The sequence below is a fragment of the Urocitellus parryii genome, chromosome 5 (assembly GCF_045843805.1).
Source record: "Urocitellus parryii isolate mUroPar1 chromosome 5, mUroPar1.hap1, whole genome shotgun sequence".
In the NCBI taxonomy this organism is placed as follows: domain Eukaryota; kingdom Metazoa; phylum Chordata; class Mammalia; order Rodentia; family Sciuridae; genus Urocitellus; species Urocitellus parryii.
The window spans coordinates 143,309,287-143,329,806 of NC_135535.1; the positions used below are offsets into that span (position 1 = coordinate 143,309,287).

Sequence of the window (20,520 nt, forward strand, 5' to 3'; positions counted from 1 at the left end):
CTTGTCACTGCAAATACTGGTTTTAAGCTCAGGCATTTCAAGACACCAAAAGTAAATTGGATGTGGAAGATAACGTTTTCCTTTTAAAAGAAAATGATTCTGTGGTAAAAGATGAAGATCACTGTAGTTATAGTAAAATACCATTTAATCTATTCTATCACATCTATTTTCTAATGCCCTTGTATTAGAATGATATTATTTACTTACTTATGCCTATGTATCCACAGGTGAGAAAGAGAAAACATGTGATAGAAAAAAGAAAGTTTTAACTATAGTTAATTTGAGATGATTATAAAAATACTAACAGGAATTTCTTTAAACATTTAATACTTATATTCAAGAAAAAAATTCATGAGTTTTTAAATATTTTCTGTGTGTTTATTAAGAATGATATTTAATAATGTCCTAAATAAAATCACATGGTATATATTTGGATGTTTTATCACAAAAATATATCCAGCAATGTATGTATTATATATATATATATATATATATATATATATATATATATATATAATGGCCTGTATGAAACATGAATAATTATTATCCTAAAATAGAAATTTTAAATGAGACTACAAATTGCTATGCCTTAACTCTAACAAATAGATTAATGCACACTAATTTTTAAAGAAGATACATTTTGTTTGGGAGAAAGTGAAGTACCATGATGACTATTATAGAACAAATTTTAAACTATGTGAAGTTATTGATTACTTATTGAAGACATTTACAAAATGAGTTGATATTTTTTATTTTTTAAAATGATTTCAAATAATTCACTTGGAGCCAGTTTATTTTATAGTACCCTATCATTAGAATTCCTATTAAAGTTTTGAATAGATATGTTAAACGTTTCCTAAAGATAATTAAATACAAAGAACTTAAAATATTTTAACACATATAACTACAAAATATTTTACTAAATCTATTATAATTTTTCTAGTAAAAGTAGTTCACAAATGTGGCTTCTTGGAAATCACCATTTTGAAACTACTTTGAATTCAGATGCCTGTCTTTGTTAAAATTCTCACATACCATTCATTCTTATCATATAGAAACACACTTAACTTTACACATGCTGCTTTTTTTTTCTTTCTAAAGTTGTTGCTGGCAGAGGTGGTTAAAGAGATTGAAGAGAATCAAATAATATTGGCTCAATTCCTACATTCACCAGTAGTTCAAAAAAAGACCCTCATTTTCAACTTATGAAAAACAGTGAAAACATGTATTTGAAGCAAATACCTCATATTGTATTATTATTTTAGAGATAGAATGTCACATATTAAACACAATTTTAAATTTGGTTTTAGTCAAAATAGCATTAATAACAATTTTAACATTACTGAAACTAGACAGAATCTAGTATAAAATTATAATATAGCAAACAAATAATAATACCTCTGCTTAAACCATTTTTCTAATTAACAGGTGAATTTCATTATTTTTAAGGCTTGCTTTACTCCTACTAGTAAATGCTACAAATATAGAGATATGTTTCAGTCCCTCTACTTAACCAAATTCTAGTTAATAAAAGGGTTTCTGAATTTAATTTAGCTGTATGCAAACATTTATAAATATGCTTGGTAGTTTTATAGAACATTACAAAGAATTACTCTTGAATCTTAAAAATATAAACAAGTTAAACATAACCAAAAAAATCAGATTATATGAATACAATCATTTGACAGATACAGCTTTTAAGTCTTTTAACACTAAGTTGTCTTTTTTAAAGATATGACTTAATACTGTTTGGAGATTCTAAGTAGTATAGGAGAAATATTGAGCAACCATAGCAATCTATCTGTATTTCACCACACATTGTCATAGTTTCTGCCAAAGTTTTTGCAAAAAGGTGAGATGTGACTATTATGTGAAACTTTTAAGAAAGATTGTGCCAATATTACTCATAAAATCAATATTACTAAACAATGTTTGTTGCAAGATTAGGAATCCCAGAATACTCTTGAATTTATGTTAATGTGGACTGGTGACCATTCTACAGTTACTCAATGAAATAGAAGTAAGAATAATATAATGAAAAGTATTTTCTGTATGTAGTTGGACATTTAATACGTGGATTCATTTTATGCAGATCTTAAGATCTTATATAATGGCACCAAATAGTGTCCTATAAAAGGCTATGATTTTAAACTATAGAATTTAGTTTCAATTACAAATTGGGGGTTGGATTTGATCCCAAATAAGGAATGACTGTTTCAGGATTGTTTAATTTTTCATCTCATGTGTAAAAACTTTTTCCCCAGATTTTTTTAGAGGATGATGTCTGTATGACCATGGCATCAGAGAGAGTCCATATAATTTTAATGTCCTAGGAATACATATATAATTGTTTTCTCAAGTACTACTTTTCTCTTAGATTTTTTTTTCTTTTGCTATTACTTTTAAACTTTGGTTCTGAACTTTTTTTTTCTGTTTATATATAAAAATCAAATAAACGGTCCAATAGACTGAAAATGCATTTCTTCATCTGGTTAGAATTAAACACACCACATCGTATCCAACAAAACCCATTTACTTCTCAAAGTTTCTGAAAGGCTACTTACATTGCGCTGTCTCCAAGTTCTTCATAGAGATGTGCCCCTGGAGGCGGTGGGGGTGGCGGAGGCGCTGCCATTGGAGCGGGCGCTGGTGCTACTGGCTTTGCTGCAGGTAGTGCAGACTGAATTCGTGCTGTCTTGGTGCATTCAGCTTGCCGTCTTGGGTAAAGTAAGATTGTTTTGTAAAATTCTTTTTAGAAATCATATGCTTTTTAGCAAGCTATCTTAATAATGATGTTCAGTTATCAGAGGAGCCCACTTATAATATTTTACATAATTATTTGAACTCATAGAATGATACTGTGACAGAAGCATCCTCATATATATCACTGACTTATACTTGTCCTTCAGTTCTTTAAAATATTTGCTCCTTGAAGAAGGGGGAAAATTAATAGGAGTACTTGCAAGATAAATTAAGTAATAATTTTAAAGTTACAGCTAAAGGAAATAAGTTGTAGTATTGTATGATTGCATAGTAGGGTGACTATAGATAACACTAATGCAGTGTATATTTTGAAAAAGTAGAAAAAAAGGATTTTTAATGTTTTTACACAAATAAACTATATGTATTTGAAGATACAGATAAGCTTACCCTGAATTCAACATTACACAATATATGTATATATAAAAACAATAAATGGAACTCCATCAATATGTACAATTTTATATGTCCATTAAAACTTTAAAAATAATTTTATAACTGTATTGCATAATTAAAAGTTTAATGGATATCTTCATTAAATGGGGCATATAAAAGATAGTTTTTCCTTTATTTTTCATCTATTTTGAGAAAAGTTATTTAAAAACTGTTCAAATACTTTTGACATTACTTCACAGAGGCTATGAGGTGTGCACATACAGAAGGGAGATTTGGTTAGATGTTGTATTTTTTTTTTATTCTTAGGAATACTTGTGATTCTTGTGTTAGAGATGGATCACTGTTTTTTTATTATTATGGGCACATATTGCTAAAGGGTACAAATGATTAGAACACTTTATTTCATATTTACTTCAGTTATATCCAATTCTAAAATCAGCTCAATTCCATATACATCAAACCAAAGAGTGCACAACTATTATAAATGCCAGTCAAATAATTAGAACATAGTTTTGAACAGGATGACCATTTGATCAACATGAGAAAAGTTATTTAAAAACTGTTCAAATACTTTTGACATTACTTCACAGAGGCTATGAGGTGTGCACATACAGAAGGGAGATTTGGTTAGATGTTGTATTTTTTTTTATTCTTAGGAATACTTGTGATTCTTGTGTTAGAGATGGATCACTGTTTTTTTATTATTATGGGCACATATTGCTAAAGGGTACAAATGATTAGAACACTTTATTTCATATTTACTTCAGTTATATCCAATTCTAAAATCAGCTCAATTCCATATACATCAAACCAAAGAGTGCACAACTATTATAAATGCCAGTCAAATAATTAGAACATAGTTTTGAACAGGATGACCATTTGATCAACATGATATATGGTTTCTATTTTTCTGTTACATAAAATCATGTGCAAAATATCCATAATTATACTTACACTTTAAACCTGTTTAGGAAAGCAATGAGTAAGAAAAAAGAGAAAACTACATTAGAGATATTGTGCTCATAATATTTTAACATATAACTTATTCTAAATCATGAATAATTTACTGGTTAAACTCATAGTGACCATTAATGATATAGTAGGGAGACTAAGGATTTCAATTCAAAAAGTGAAAGTGGGAAGCACTTCATTATTACCATTATAGTTATAAAAGGGGCTAAAACATTCATTACAGGAAAATAAATAAATGAGCTAAATGGAATGGGAAAAACTGAATTAAAACACAGTGACGTGAATTTCAATTCTAACAGAAATGAAAAATTGAAGATGATCTGGTCTTTCTAATTGACTTGTTGGTTCACTCAGCTTGAAGAAAATTAAAGGAATGAAGTGAGTCTTACAGGAAGCACTGATTACACTCTTGGCCTTACTTTGAAGCTGAAATTGGAAGGTAGAACTGCAGAGCATCAAATTCATTACAATTTTCATCATATTTGCTTTGTTCTTTTTTATACCTAGCAAATTTCAAAGACACATCATAATATAAAAGAATAGCTAGCCATTTTAATCTTATTTACAGGCAAAATTTGAAGGTACAAACATTAGGTCTTTACATGTTAGAATTTTTCTTTGATATATGAGCAGAGAAAAACTCGTTTTGTGTGATTCTGTTAATCTACAAAAAAAAGTAATAACTGAAATAAATGTGTACTCAAAAGAAAATTAAATAATCATCTATAAAACATTTAAGTATAAGCATCTTAATTTTTTTAATTTCAGACTGCTGATAATATCACATGAATGCTTCAGTTTTGATCACTGCATTGCATGTCAAATATAAGAACTTTTCTCAGTAATTTTCTTTCCTATCAGGATATAAAATTGCTCCTTGGGGAAAAAGATGGATGAAAAAGGACAACTAATGATACAGAATAAACTTGAAAATTAATATTGGATTAGTGGATTAATAATCTAAAATAATTTCCCCAGTATCATTTGTTCAGATTTAGTATATTGATTGACATATTAAGGAAACATTAAGCTCCAATATATCAACCTAAATATTATGTTGGCAACTTCACATTGTTTTTGTGATGAAAATATTCCTCTAATATCTTCATGTAGATCATAATTTTCCAACTTCAGGTTGAAATCACCTTACCATACTCAATTCAGAAGGAAGTTTTCAGTGTTTGAGAGTTTACTTTTTCAGTAAACATTTTACATAATTAATAACAGCTCTACTACTATTTCTTACTACTTGTTACATCAAGTAATTTATATAATTCATGATTTCTGTTATTTATTTTCTCTTTGTAGCACCCTCAGAGTTACCTAACTTCTTGACCAGCTTTCTATTTTTTTTCAGTAGAGATATATTTAAAATGTGTATGCATCAGTCACAAAGTTTCTGATACCTAATATCAAATCAAGGATATTGCTAGTGTGCCTTAACTATATACATTTAAATAGTAATAATTACTTGATTATTTTGAAGGGTCAAATAACTTTTTAAGCACAGATATTATAAATGGAAGAGTTTCACTGTAGGAAATGGAAAATTAAGGCTCTACTCAGTCAAAACATGTTACCAGTTATTATAAGACAGCTTAGATCAAGGAAGGAAGAAACCACATGGAGAATTACATGTGATATGCTATGATTTTATTATGATTTTGTTAACACTATCATCATCTGCATGGAGGTAAATTTAGCCATATGGATGAAAACCTATTATGGCAATATGTGAGGTTTCATACCTTTGTTTGGAACTTTGTAAAATGGGTATATGGATATAAGATTATATTGTTATATTCTCTCGGATACTTATGAGCTTCTCTCAGGAGGGATTTAATCCAAAGAATGAATAAAACCACAGGAAATAAGCTAATCATCCTACTGAATGAGATTATATTAGGAGCACAGGGACCTTGAGCTGTACATGAGAAGCTTGTGGAAAACTTGTAATGTTTTCCTTTTGAGGAAGGTGATTTGGTTCAAAAAAGATAAAGCAATCCCAGGATGGTTGAATTACCAATATTTTTCAACTACAAAGCCACATTACAAGAGATGATTTTCTATAGGTCTTCAAAGAACAATCCATGTTTAGTGTCCTTGAATACTTACTGTCTGTAGCTGACTAAGACCACCAAGATGGCAGGAATACAGCAGAGGATGATGATGAAGGCCAGAGCCAACAAAGCCCCTTCTGTGTATCCTAAACTTTCTCCTCGCTTTTTAATGCTGGTCACTGCCTCTGGAGTCCGGATCTGCAGAATGCGCCCTCCTTCCCCATAATATGGTTGAAAATCTTTATTGATATCAAGCAGCTTGCCATCCAAAAATCTTTATGATTAGATAAATAGTAAAATTAATGACACTAGAAAAGAAAGGGCCATTTTAAAATGAAATAATACTATAAAATATTTTATTATCTTTAATTTTAAAACAAACTGAGAGTGTTATGAATAATAAAGGTATTACACTGTGGAGGAGAATCAAGAAATGGAATAATTATCACTTAATGTATAAGAAGAATCAGCAATAAAGAAGAGTTAAGTATATATCTGTATAAATCAATGCTGTTAATGATAATGTCCCTTACTTTTAATATCACTAAACCTCCAACATCAAAATAATTGACATCATTAAGGTATTCAGATGGAGTATAATATAATATTCCAAAGTAGACAGCACTGTTTAAAATTATATTCATTCATTTTCTCTTGTGTCTTCAAGATGATCTTGAAGACACACAATACTGATGGACTACAGCCCAGATTCTGACACCATTATGGAAATAAGTCTGAGACTCCATCCTAAATCTTGAGATTCACAATAAATGTTTTCTGCCACATCATCTTAAATGCCAACATTCTCAAACCTCAAAGTGAAACAATGTTTTATAGGAAGAACATGAACAAATATTTTTCTGCCTGGGAAAAAAGATTAAATCAATGATACAGGTAGAAATTATTGTAGTCAGGAAGACAAGAAATAGTGGCCAAGTTAATCCAATTATTCTTGAAAATCTTTCCTCTAAATAACACTATGTTAACTATAGATATTACACTGTCGAGGAGAATCAGGGAATAATTATCACTTAATCTTATTATTTGTCTATATATTTTATACTGTGATTAGTAGGCAATATATTTTTTCAAAATTCCTGGGTAACTTCTTTACAGTCTTTTATAAATGTTAAAATCAGTACACTTATATTCTTAATACTACAGAACCAAAGATGTTTAGTTATTCTTAATTCTTTAGGATTTTTTATTTAAAGTCCAATGTTTTAATATTAAAAATTGGAAAAAATGAAATACTTCAAGAAAAAGAAAATTACACAAGCCTCTGTGATGCAAAGCAACTATACTCACTGCTAAGATTTAGGTATACTAAAAAATCATTTTTTAATTAAAAATGTTGTTATAACATTTTGATTATAAAGCATAAAAGAGTAAAAATATTTTAAAATTGTGTTTACTAATACAAAGTTACCATCCTTAAGTTGAAAACCATGGAAAACATAAAGACTTGTGAAAAAAAGCTTTAAATGGCTCTAAATTTTATCAACAAAATATAAAATGGTAGTTACCAAAGGCTAGGGAGAGCAGAAAGGTGAGAAAATGAGGAAAGGTTGACCACTGAGCCATACCCCTATCCTTATTTAGAGACAGAGTCTCAATGAGTTGCTTAGCATCTTGTTTTTGCTCAGACTGGCTGTGAACTCTTGATCCTCCTGCCTCCGCCTCCCAAGAGGCTGGGATTATAGGAGTGTCCCCTGGCATCAGGCACAAGTAAAATATTCTAATTATCTCTTGCATAGTAGGATGACCATAAATATTATGGACTTTATATTTCAAAAAGCTTGAAGAAAGGATTCTGAATATTTTCACTATAAGGAAATGATATGTTTAAGAAAATAGGTACGTTTAACTTGATTTAAGCAACATACCGTACATTATAGGAAAACATCCACAATTCCCCAGAACACACATAATTTTCTCTTGTATCAAATTTAAAAATAGCCAAATGTCATGTTTTTGCACTTTTACAGTGTATTTATGCCTTTTTGAAACTATTTGTTCTAATTTTCAGCCCGACCATGAAAATTTTAAATTTATTTAAAACCCCGTTCAGAACTTTCATATATGAAAACAAGATGCTTGGTATCAGATGAATTCCGATAGCTAGTTTATTAGTCTTCCAGTTTAAGAAACCTAATGGCCCAGATAATTCAATTTTGGTTTTAAAGCTACATACTTTCTTAACTTAAATTTTCATACTGCAATATAATACAATTAGGATGCCTTTTAAAAACATATCTGGTATTTATAGATGAAAAATAAACCTTTTATAACAATTTTCCTAGGTGATTTTTACCTGTAGAACAATATAGTAAAGTTTTAATCATTTTGTTTGATATTTTTATCAGATAAAGAAATATATTCTCAATGAAGTATAGATTAAGAATTGAATCACAAGAAATATATTTTTTAAAACTGGGAAAGATCAGAACCAGAAGATGATCATTACTTGCAGGGATAATCTGCCCCTTTCAAATGGAATTGATTTGACAGATCTCAATTTATTGGACTCTTGTTCAAACCATGTAAGAATTCTTATTCATACAGGTGTTCCCCTTTGAACTGTTATCTAGACTACTGATCTACTTTTTGTACATTTAGAGCAGCTTGACTAGTTAAATATTTTTGAGTCAAAACATTTTTTTTTCTTACAACATGGTGAATTTTGTTTTATTGCTCTTTGGAATTTTATCAGGCAAATGAGATGTATTTTATAAAGCCATAAAAGAAAATGAGAAAAAAATAAGCTAATATTTTGATAAACTAGTATGTGTATATTCGTTGTAAGATTAAAGCAACAGAAACCCACAAATAAAGAGGCATTTTTACTCCCTCTGAAACTCTTTTCCATGGATGTATACAAGAGAGATTAGGAACGAGATAAGAGACAAGAGAAAAATTTCATTCACGGTGCAAGAACAGGAAAGAAAGAATCCGTTAAAGCTGTGGCATGGGCAGAAACACGAGGCCATTTCCCAGAAATGATCTCCTACGCGTAAACCATCCCCTTCTCTAGAGTTCAGGTGAAGGTGTATGTTTTACTTTTGCGTAAACCAAAATTGACTATACCTAAAAGAGGAACAGTAGGTCCCCTGGGCCTAGTATCCTTTGAAATAGTACAAAGTAGAGGTTTCATGCTGGTTGGGGAAATACAAAGGACTCACACTTAGCAAAAAAAAAAAAAAAAAAAAAAAAAAAAAAAAAAAAAAAACCTTATCCAACGCAATGTGTGGCTGTCATAAGATGGAGAGGGCAAAATCTGAAAAACACCAGCCCAATGTCTGAACACAGCTACATAAGGATTAGCTAGATTAGTCTTCCAATATAAGAAATAATGGCCCAGCTAATTCAATTTTGGTTTTGAAAGTACATATATTCTTAACTTAAATTTTCATACTGCAACATAAGGCAATGGGGATGTCTTTTCTGAAACCTATCTGGTTTTTATAGATGATAATCAAAGGAACCCCCATCCCACACCCATCCTTGGATTAAGATTGGAACCAAGCCACATGGAAGAGCAGCATAATACTACTAGAGAGAAAAGAGGAAGGGGAGGACTCTCTCCATGGCAGAGGGCTGCAGGGACCATTAGCAGGGAAGGGTTGAGGAAGGAGTATGAGAACACCCCAGCACTTTAGTCTCTATTCTAAGAATGTGTCAACCACATTCCACCAGGAGAAAATGTGAACTTTGTAACACACTGAAAGTAATGACTGTTCCAAAATATAACTCCTGAATAGATTTACTCAACAGAAAAGGGGATGTGTGCATGTACTGACATACACTCCCCATTAGTTCTTACTGTTTTACATATCTGGTAGTCAACCAAATAAAACACAAATAGACTATAAAAGAAAAGAAGCATACTAGTCAAGTAAGAAAGAAAATAAGAGAACCAGACACAGATAACCTAGATATTGGATACCAGAAAGGAACTTGGATACTACTCTGAAGAATACACAATAGAATTCAGGAGAAAGTGGAAAGCATATGTGAACATGGAGAGATTCTGTACAATGTTGGAAACTATGAAAAATAATCTAATGGGAATGCTAAAGATTTCTATTTAAAACAACATTAAGATGAAGAATTTCTTTAATGAACTCATCAACAGGCTTACATAGATGAATCCATAACTTAAAAATAGGGCAAGAAAAAGTATCTAAACTAAAACACGAAGATAACAGTGGGAGGGGAGGAGCACCAGAATAGAGATCCAAACACCATAAGGAAAACTGGATTCTGATTGCAGTCCCAGAAAGGGAATAAAGAGGAAATGGGGCTTAACCACTATGTGAAGATCCTCAGTATTACTAGCAACATTTATTGAAAACTGTTCTTTCCCCAAGTCTAAATTATTGTCGTCTTTGTCAGGCAGGTGGGTGTAAAGGTGTAGACCTATTTCTGACTGTGTTCTGCTCATTGGTCTATGTGTGTTTTGATGGCAGTAGCATGTTTTACAGTATATTTTGAAGCCAGGTAGTGTACTGAGTTTGTTCATTTTGCTTAACATTACTTTGGCTATTCAGGTCTTTTCTGTTTCCATATGAAATTGGACTCTTTTTTTCCCCCATATCTCTGTGAAGAAGGCTATCACTATTCTGAAACGGATTGTACTCAATCCGCAGGTTGGGGTATTGTAAAGATTTCCACAATACTCATTCTTATCTAAGAGGAGTATTTCAAAAATGGTTCTAGACTGGGCAAATATAATACACAAAAAGTAGATGATGGTTATTTGAGTCCAGTTTGGAGAAATCAGAAATAACAAATAATTTTAATAAATTTTCCTTTTATGTGATAAAATGTTCTCAAATTGATTATGGTAATGGTTGCACAACTCTGAACACTAAGAACTACTGGATTAAACACCACGTTAAGTGGGTAATTACATGGAATTGCATCTCAAAAATGGTTTAAAAGGTAAGTATTTGAAGAGAAAATTTTGAGGAATATTCTAGAAAGAAAAACAATAAAAATACCAAAAATAAAGAAACAAACAAAAATGTGGGTACAATAAGTTCAAAACAAGATAAAAGTGATATATATTTATTACAGAGAATTAATCAACTCACATATCCACAAATACACAAAAATCAAAATACCAATAGACTTGCCAAGCAATATAAATCATTTATATGTCATTAAGAATCATTCCAGTCATCTCCATGTCTGTAAAGTGTTTTATTTTTTATGTTTGATTAACTTAAAGCCATTTTATAATATTAAGGTTAACTTACTAAAGTAATTATTATTGTTGATTTTATTATTATTTGTTTCTAATCATATGACCTGAGAATTCCAACATCTTCAGTTACTTAGATTTAAGGATAAAGAAAAATTGAAAGAATAACCCTATATCCACTGCCCTGGAGATTTGATAACAATTTAACACTCTGGAATACTTGTCCAGTGTTAAAAACTAAATTTTCAGTAACTTTTATTATTAATCATTATTAATGATGATACGTGTACATTAGCAGCCTTGGAAATCTTGTGTGTATAAAATTTTATTGTAAAGTATTTCAAGGAACAATTAAAATGTTAAATGAGACCAGTATTTCTCAGATAGTGGTTCAAGATAAAAACTGGTAAGGCTAAATTTTAATAATTTGTGGCAACTCTACCCTCTTCTCAGCATAAACTATGTTTTTAAAATTCATCAGTATTCTCTACTGTTTTTTCCAAATATTGTATCCCTAACATGTTTGACAGTATAATTCAAATTATAATTCCTATTATTTTTCTTTTTAAAACCAGGTATATGTCCCCAAAAAATAGTCTTTTTACACTTAGGAAAATAATTCTAAACTCAATCTATTATCAAATTTTAAGATAAAACAAGTTTACATAGAAAACACAGAAAAAGGATGAACATTTTTAAAAGAAAAATTCTAATATTTACAACAGAAAGACTTTCTGTAATTTAGCCCCACATAAATTTTTAAAATAATAAAATGCACAAAATTGGCTTTGTAGGTCTAAATGTTACTTCATTTGGAGAGTGATTATATAGCCTGAGGGAGTTACCACTTCAGTCATCTCTATTTCCAAACAGTGGTAAGTGTACTGACTTGCATTAAAATCTCTTAAAATAAATTGTTAAATAACAAACTTAATAACAATGGCTTTTTAAAATTACATTGATATCAAATCATTATGTTCTTGCTAAAATAGAAGCAAAGAATTGTTGTTGATGAACAGACTTAAAACTAAACTAAATTGAGAGTGTATGGATTTTAGTAAAAATGAATAAGTAGGTACTTTCTAAATAAACAAACGTATGTAGACATATATGATACGTGTAAATTTGAACATGAACATGTTTCTAAGCTGGTTGGTATGTATAGACAAATTTAAATTCTGAAACCATGACTTTGGGAATAAATTTTGTGTAAGTATGCGTAAATACACAAATAAATATTTTGAATATATGCATATGACCTCATATTCAACATATATTTTAAATTAAAAATGTTTAAATTGAATTATAGTCCAAGAATCTGTTAGACACTAGATGTCACTAGAGTAAAGCAGAAAAAGATAGTTTTTTTTTTTTGTTTGTTTGTTTTTTAAGATTCGACTGCTAGAATAAAATCCAACGGAAAATATGCAGCAGCATTTTATTAGATTCTGATCTCCATTTTTTAAGGATATTTAACTCAAATATTCAAGTTCACTCTAAGGTTACACTGGGATGAAATACACATAGGTATAGTCTTAAATGGGTGTGATTTTTACCTCTGTTCTCCACCCCTAAATCAAGGCGGGGAAAATATGTACTATAGACATGATTTTTGAGTTGTTGACTCAACAGACTTCTTAGAAAGCTAGATTTCGTCTTAACAGTCAAGTCTACTGAATTGTTGCAGGGAAACTGCTGCTTTAGGAATCTGTATTTTCCTCTCAAACAGGCACGGTCTTAAAGTAAGAGTGAGGCCCTAACATGAAGGGAATGTGCGCTGTCTGTCTGTCTGTCTCTCTCTCTCTCTTTTCTTTTTCTTTCTTCTTCTTTTTTTCTTCTTTTCTGTATTTTGAGGATCAACCCCATTACCTAACACTCTAGGCAAGCACTCTACCATTGAGTTTATGTACCCAGTCCTAAAGTGACCTCAAAGAGTTATTTCTTGCATATAACAGATTCTTTGTTACCCATATATTCTGAAGTCACTGTAGCTCATACTTGGACTTGAAAACTTAGTGGTGAGGAACCTAGATTTTCTCTGTGATTTATTACTTGCACTTCACTTGCAACAACATTTTGGTGTGTTTTAAACTTTAAGTACTTATAATTAAATTACAATTATCCAGGGTGCTATCATAACCAGAATGATGATGAAAAATGATAATAAAATATACTTACTTAAAAAGTTCATTTCTGTCAATGGCTCTGTTGGTTTGGGGATCAATTGCATAGACAGTCAGGTCACATTTGCTGTAATCTTCTAAAGAAAAGGCATCCCCATGCCGGCGAGCACCAATGGATTCTACCACCACCTTGGCACCAGGAATTTGATCCTGAACATAGCGATCCAAAATCCTATAAATCAAACAAAGTAAAAACATGACATTACGATGGGTTTACTAGGGGAAAAAAAAATCACCCTCAACTTGAAATGACATTTGGGAAATAAAAAATGATGGCAGCCTGGTTTTTGCTAATGTTTACTGAACATGAACCCTTGAAGGAAAGAACAACAACAAAATAAAAGACTTTTTTTTCAGCATTTAACTCCCAGTAATGCTGGAAGTCAAATAAGGTAGAAAAAGGTCATCAACCACGTCCTATTTAAGTCTAGATTTTTGAATTTATGATACCATTTAAGCTTTTATGTGGCCCATGGGAAAGGCCAATATGTTGTACAAATAAAGCTGTCTATGCTTTAAAGGAGCCAAGGGGGTCTTTGGACTCTTGACCTCACATAGTCAATGTCATAAATTACACCTCCCACCTATGTCTGAAATACCTGGAAGAGCTACCTGCTAAGGTATAGGATTAGAATACCTGATTTTTTTTAAGGGTACAAAGATCCTGAGGGCATTATAGCAATGAGAAAATGTTGACATATTTTGCGTGGTAAGTTTACAAGATTAAGATAAAAATATGTCATGCAAATATCAGAAGCTATTTAGGTGAACACAGTCAGCTAAGAAATATACCATGTCATATCAGAATAATGATAGAAAAAGCAGATATAATATTAACTAATGGGTGATTTTCTGAAAATTGCAATTCTTCCAATCGTATAACTTGATTTTAATTGAAAATACAATTTACTACCCTATAAGTATTTGTTTTCTATTTTTCTACATATGGCAATTTCTTGTAGATTAATATTGGAATGACATTAATTATTTATGAACATTTCAATGTTCAGTGTTTAACTATATGTGACAAATATGTTTACATTGCCTTTACATTCAGTGCTCCTGGTGGAGTCCAACTGTGAAATATTTTCTTGGGTAGATGACATATTCTAAAATCCTCTAACACATCTGGAAATAACTTTTGCTTAAGATATCAAATTGACCTACTTTCTGCTCTGTTAAAAATAAATTGCCTTAAGAGTTTGGCATGTGCTTGGCTTGCCCTTATTACAAGAACAATCAGGATATTAAACTTTGGAGGAAATGGCTATGTGATTGTATGCCAGGGGACGCTGCCAATGGTAGTGAAATGCTCTGTCCATTTGTTTTCACATTTTATAAATGAGTTCAGTTGAAGGTTGTTCGTTCTCCTTTTCTCTCATCATCCCACACTCATGGCTTCTTCATCTTACAGAATTGTTTCTGATGAGATTCTTGTGAAGAATAAAGATGCAAACAGTAGTAACATAGCACTGAAGAGCACAAAGCTTGGATTCAGTTTTCACCCTTTACACATCAATGACATCATCTTAGACAAATAATTGTAAGCTCTTAAAGTCTCAGTTTCCTTAAATACAAAATGAAAACATCATTCCTTATATAAAGTTTTGTGTGCATTCAGTGAACTAAAGATTTTACAAAAATCTTTAAACATTTTTTTCCAGATAGCAAGGGTTTCACAAATTATAATTATTGATATTATGATTGTAGCTAAAAATTTGGTTCTAGTATTTGCATTAACAGGTTTATTCCTTGAATCTAATTAAAAATATTTAATTAATTTTTAAAACTATTAGTAAAGCATATTACTGGTACAACTGAATCACAAAAAAAATCAAACAAATGTGAGTACATGATTTAAAAAAATGTAGAATGTGGGCTAGCTGTCCCATTCTTTTAGTTTAACAATTTATATCTTCTGCAGATCCTTTTGGCATTATTTGATATCATTGGAGGAAATTCCTCATGTATGTATGGATTAACTGTATGCTGTGCTACAATGAAGAAACATTTCTGGTAAGTCTGTATATTCAACCGTGTTTCAGTGCAATACTGCAGAATCACATTAAGAAAAAATTAGATGTAGAATGAAAAATTGCTGTACTGATTCCTTTAAGATTTCAGAGAATTATAAGTCAATGAAGTCTAAAATAAATGATAACATTTAAAACATGCAATAATGCCTTCTTCCTGAACATTATTTTCTTGGAACTTTTGGGATGAAATATATCTTATGATAAAAAGAATGTATCCTAATTCAAATTCTTTCTAAAGTTTTTTCTTATGGAAACCTGAATTTAATACTTTTTTTTTTTTGTACCAGGGATTGAACTCAGAGGCACTCAACCAAAGAGCCACATCGCCAGCCCTATTTTGTATTTTATTTAGACACAGGGTCTCACTGAGTTGCTAAGTGCCTTGCTATTGTTGAGACTGGCCTTGAATTTGTGATCCTCCTGACTCAGCCTCCCCAGCTCCTGGGATTACAGGTGTGTGCCACAGATCCAACGTAATACTTTTTTATAAAAGCACATTTTGTAAAATCCTATCTTCAACCTACTATCGATATGTATTTATTAAGCATTTTCTACATCTATCTTCATTACATATATTGCATATATATAATTTCATTATGTATGCATGCATTTATTTCACATATACATACATATCTATGTGGATATGTATATATAAATATATGTAAACATATTTAAAGAGAGATAATTTGAAATGATCTCTATCTAATCTATAATATTTATATCTTCAGAAACAAATCAAAAGAGATGTCTATGAAGATGTTTACACAATGTTAATAATGCTTAGGTTAAGGTAGTATAACTTAAACATTTGTGATTTTTCTTATTATTTAGTTTGAATTACTTAGAGTACACATAATAAAAACAATATAGTCATAATTTTAAAAAAATCTTTTAATTCTCCATCTTCTCTCCTTCAATTTCTTTAGGAAAAAATATCCACATGTAAGTCTATATGTTCAGAAATAAAAAAAATTAAAACAATTAAGCTGGGTATACAGTTATATAACAAAATTACAGGAAAACTCAGGTAAGAGTTAAGTGGGAAGATTTTATTTATTTATTTATACATTCATTCAATATATTGTATGTATATATCACATTATTTTACCCACTCATCTTTCTGTGGATGCATTTGTTGATCCTATAATGAGGTTATTGTGAATAAAACTGCAATGAACGTGGGCATGTAGATATTTTTTCAACATCCTGATTTCAGCTCTTTTAGATATATACCTAGAAGTGAGGTGCTAGATCATATGGTAATTATATTTTCTTATTTGGGGGAACCTCCATTCTGTTTTCCACTGTGCTTACATGGCCTGATATTTCAGTGTGTAATTGGTCCATTTTCTCCACAACCTTACCAAAACGTTTCTTTTTTCTCTTATGGTAACATCCATCCTAATAGTTGTAAGGTGATATCTTATTGTGGTTTTGGTTTGTATTCTCACGATAATTAGACATGTTGAGCACTTTTCACATACCTGTTGTCCATTTGCATGTATTCTTTTGAGAAATGTCTAGTCAAGTCCTATGGCCATTTTTGGCAGGGGTAAGGGGATGTTGCCCTATACAAAAAGTAACTAAATATGAATTTAAATAATTGAATATAAGGTCTGAAACCACAAAATCTAGAAAAACACATAGAAGTAAATGTCTTGACCTTGGTTTTAGGGATGCTTTCTTTAGTATGATAACAAAGTCACAGGCAACAAAACCACAAATATCTAAATGGGAATAATACAAGCTATAAAACTTATGTAGCACAAAAGAAAACTCAGCAAAACAAGAAGGTCACCACCACAGTGAGAGAAAATATTTGCAATCCAAATATCTGAAAAGGGACAATTTCCAAAATACATAGAAAGTTCTTATATATCTTTTCTCTTCCTTATCATTGATTTTGCATGATAATTATTTTTGGAAGTATCCCTTAGTTTTATAAAGCTTAATTCAAAGGAACCTAGACTATTTGGGGGGGTTGGGATTGGGGATGGGGCCTATATTTTATAATTTTATAATTACTGAGTAATTTATTATCTGACTCAAAAACACACATATTTTTTGTATCTATAAAAGAATAGTGTTTCCTGGACACAAAGCAAGGAATATAAATTACTCATGGCATTTTCAGGTAAATGGATGGAGTTAGAAAAGATAATGTTAAATGAAGTTAGCCAGTCCCCAAAAAACAAATGCTGAATGTTTTCTCTGATATAAGGAGGCTGATTCATAGTGGGGTAGGGAGAGGGAGCATGGGACAAATAGATGAACTCTAGATAGGGCAGAGGGGTGGGGGGGAGGGAGAGGTCATGGGGTTAGAAATGATGGTGGAATGTGATGGACATTATTATCCACAATACGTATATGAAGACATGAATTAGTGTGAATATACTTTGTATAGAACCAGAGATATGAAAAATCTCTTGTGCTCTATGTATGTAATAAGAATTGTAATCCATTCTGTTGTCATATATAAAATTAAAAAATTAATTTAAAAAATAGCATGCTTATTAATTACATTTCCTGTAAAATACCAAACTTGGATTCAGGCAAAATTTCCTCTTAGAGCTAACTAGTGAATTTTACCTGTGCCTTGTGTTCCTTGAAAACAGTGATAATTAGGAGTCCTCCTACCCTTCTTTGTTCAGAGAAACCACTGCAAAGAATTCAGCCTTCTTACCATGACTTATATAAGACTCAGGGTGGTCCCTGGTTTATTTATAAGAAAGCCAAACACATTTCAATTCTGTATTTTATGAATGATTAGGTGAATTGTTTTATCACTAATGATTGATAAAATCAAATCAATTTTTTCGTTAGCCAAACTTTTTAAAAACTTGGTGACTCAGTAGATTTAATGGGTTAAATTTTCTCTTTCCTTGATCCCCTTAGGCTGACCCTCAACCCCCACTTACCCTGATCCCCCCATTACACCAACACCTCATACAACCTCTTCTTTAGTTCCCTGATAAAATAGGCTGATGTCTGGGTAACACATTCTCTAATATATACTTTATTGTATGGTCATCTTACTTTCCCCACACCCAATTCTTTCTAGCCTCATTTACTCCTCCCTGTAAAAGAAAATCCCTTTCTCCCTTAGCTTTGAGATATTTGCAGACCTCTTGGTCAGAGAATTCACCATTACAACAGTCCTCCTTCCACTAGCACATTCTTTCACCCTTCCTACAATAATCCTTTGGAATACCATCTCTTCTTGCTTAAATCCAAATTTGTCTTTATTTGACATATAATGCAATTATAGAAATTATTACTCCAATTTTCTCTTTATTCTTCCTATATAAGTCTGTGTATCAACAACTAAGACATGTGAAATGCAATGGAGTTTTAGCAAACTCAGTGTGAAGCAAAAAATGTTTATTATTCCCTTTTCTGTCCCAATGTGTTATGGACTTCATGTTTGCATCCGTCTAAACTTTACATGTGAAGGTCCTAATCTCCCACTGTGGCTGTATTTGGATATGAGCTCTCCAGAAAAACAATAAGGTTAAATGAGGTCCTAAGGGTGGAGCCTTGATCTAATGTCTTTAGAAGAAGAGACACTAGGAAGCTCCCTTCTCCCTCCAAAGGAGTACTCAATGAGAGTACTCAACCAAAAGGGAGAGCCCTCACCAGGCATTCACCTTACTGCACCTTGATATTGGACTTCCACAGATCTCTAGAACTGTGAGAAAATAAATATCTGCTGTTAAAGACACCTAGTCTGTAACATTGTCATGGCAGTCTGAGCAGACTAAGATGCAGTGTGAGCCAGCCAAGAGGTCCCCAAATCTCTGATTGTATTTGTCAAATTTCTTTCAGTTAATTTGTGTGAAATCTGGTCAACACTACTTAATTATAATTAAAAACTGTTCAAGCAAACTGTAAAATAATAAGTAATGTCTAAACCATTTCCTTTGCTGCCACTAAAAATAGCAGTAACAAACAAGCCCTAACCAATTGAAGATTTTTGCTCCCTGTTAATGAAATGCCATCCTGTGTACTGGGACTCATGGGAAGATAGAGTCACAGGCTGCTTGAATCAGTTATTTCTATCACACACACAAAAATATGCATAAGACTGTGTTATCTATGACATAGGAATTGCATATAATATTCATTAAAGCCAAAAAGAAGACATTATTTCTTGTCTGACTGGCATTTATTTTCTTTCCCTGAAAACAGTCTGATTTTGATTTGAGAAATTAACCTTGTCTCCAACAGTCACACCTTGCAAGACATAAATCAGGAATCTTGTAGTCCCCTAGTTCCAGGTCAAAACAGACTACATGTGACCAAACCATGTCACTCATTCTTTCAAAGTTGGTTTTAGAATCAAAGAGAAAGAGTTTTATATAATTGAAATTTGTCCTTGTAAGATATGTCTTCACCAGGTGGACACTGCCTATAAACTATTCTTAGAGTTCTTGCTTCTCTAGCCTTTAGAGTTGCCCTTGTTATTAAACATTTTCCACTTCTTTCAATTCTCTTAGTGAATTGAACTACCAACAGTCTTCCAATACATGTCATTTTGTTAAAGTGAGTCTGAATTTATTGTACATTGGAACTAACATTATGCATTTTAAAATATAGCAATACCAAAGCACAAATTATTTTTTAATTGTTTCATGGCAGTAATATGTGTATGTTTGTCCTGGTCTCTAGTTCAATCTGTCTTTGTGATTCTAATGATCACACATTTTGCCTTATGCTTAAAGATGCAATGATTACTACATAATTTGATAGAAAATTGTTTATTTGATTTGCCTTGCATCAAAACTGCCCAAACGTGGAAGCTACAAATAATACTTCAGTAGGTGAATGACAAATAAACTGTGGAGCATCCAGTCAGTAGAATATTATTAAGTGCTAAAAGGAATGAGTAATCCATCACTAAAAATGTG

General features: G+C 31.3%; 1 protein-coding gene across 17 annotated transcripts in view; it reads right to left on the minus strand.

Annotated features, from left to right (window-relative positions):
- The window catches only part of Pcdh15 (protocadherin related 15), a 716,528-nt gene that overhangs the window by 17,440 nt on the left and 678,568 nt on the right, over positions 1 to 20,520 (minus strand). For 7 of the 17 annotated variants that reach the window (XM_077799360.1, XM_077799361.1, XM_077799356.1 and 4 more), the window contains 5 exons: positions 13,573 to 13,749; positions 6,244 to 6,462; positions 4,111 to 4,119; positions 2,565 to 2,717; positions 208 to 213 (listed from right to left, as the gene is read on the minus strand). In XM_077799360.1, coding sequence (XP_077655486.1) covers positions 208 to 213; positions 2,565 to 2,717; positions 4,111 to 4,119; positions 6,244 to 6,462; positions 13,573 to 13,749 — 564 coding nt within the window. Of the gene's footprint in view, positions 1 to 207; positions 214 to 1,386; positions 1,399 to 2,564; positions 2,718 to 4,110; positions 4,120 to 6,243; positions 6,463 to 13,572; positions 13,750 to 20,520 lie in introns of all 17 variants that reach the window. The other 10 variants (XM_077799359.1, XM_077799358.1, XM_077799357.1 and 7 more) reach the window with 4 other exon arrangements.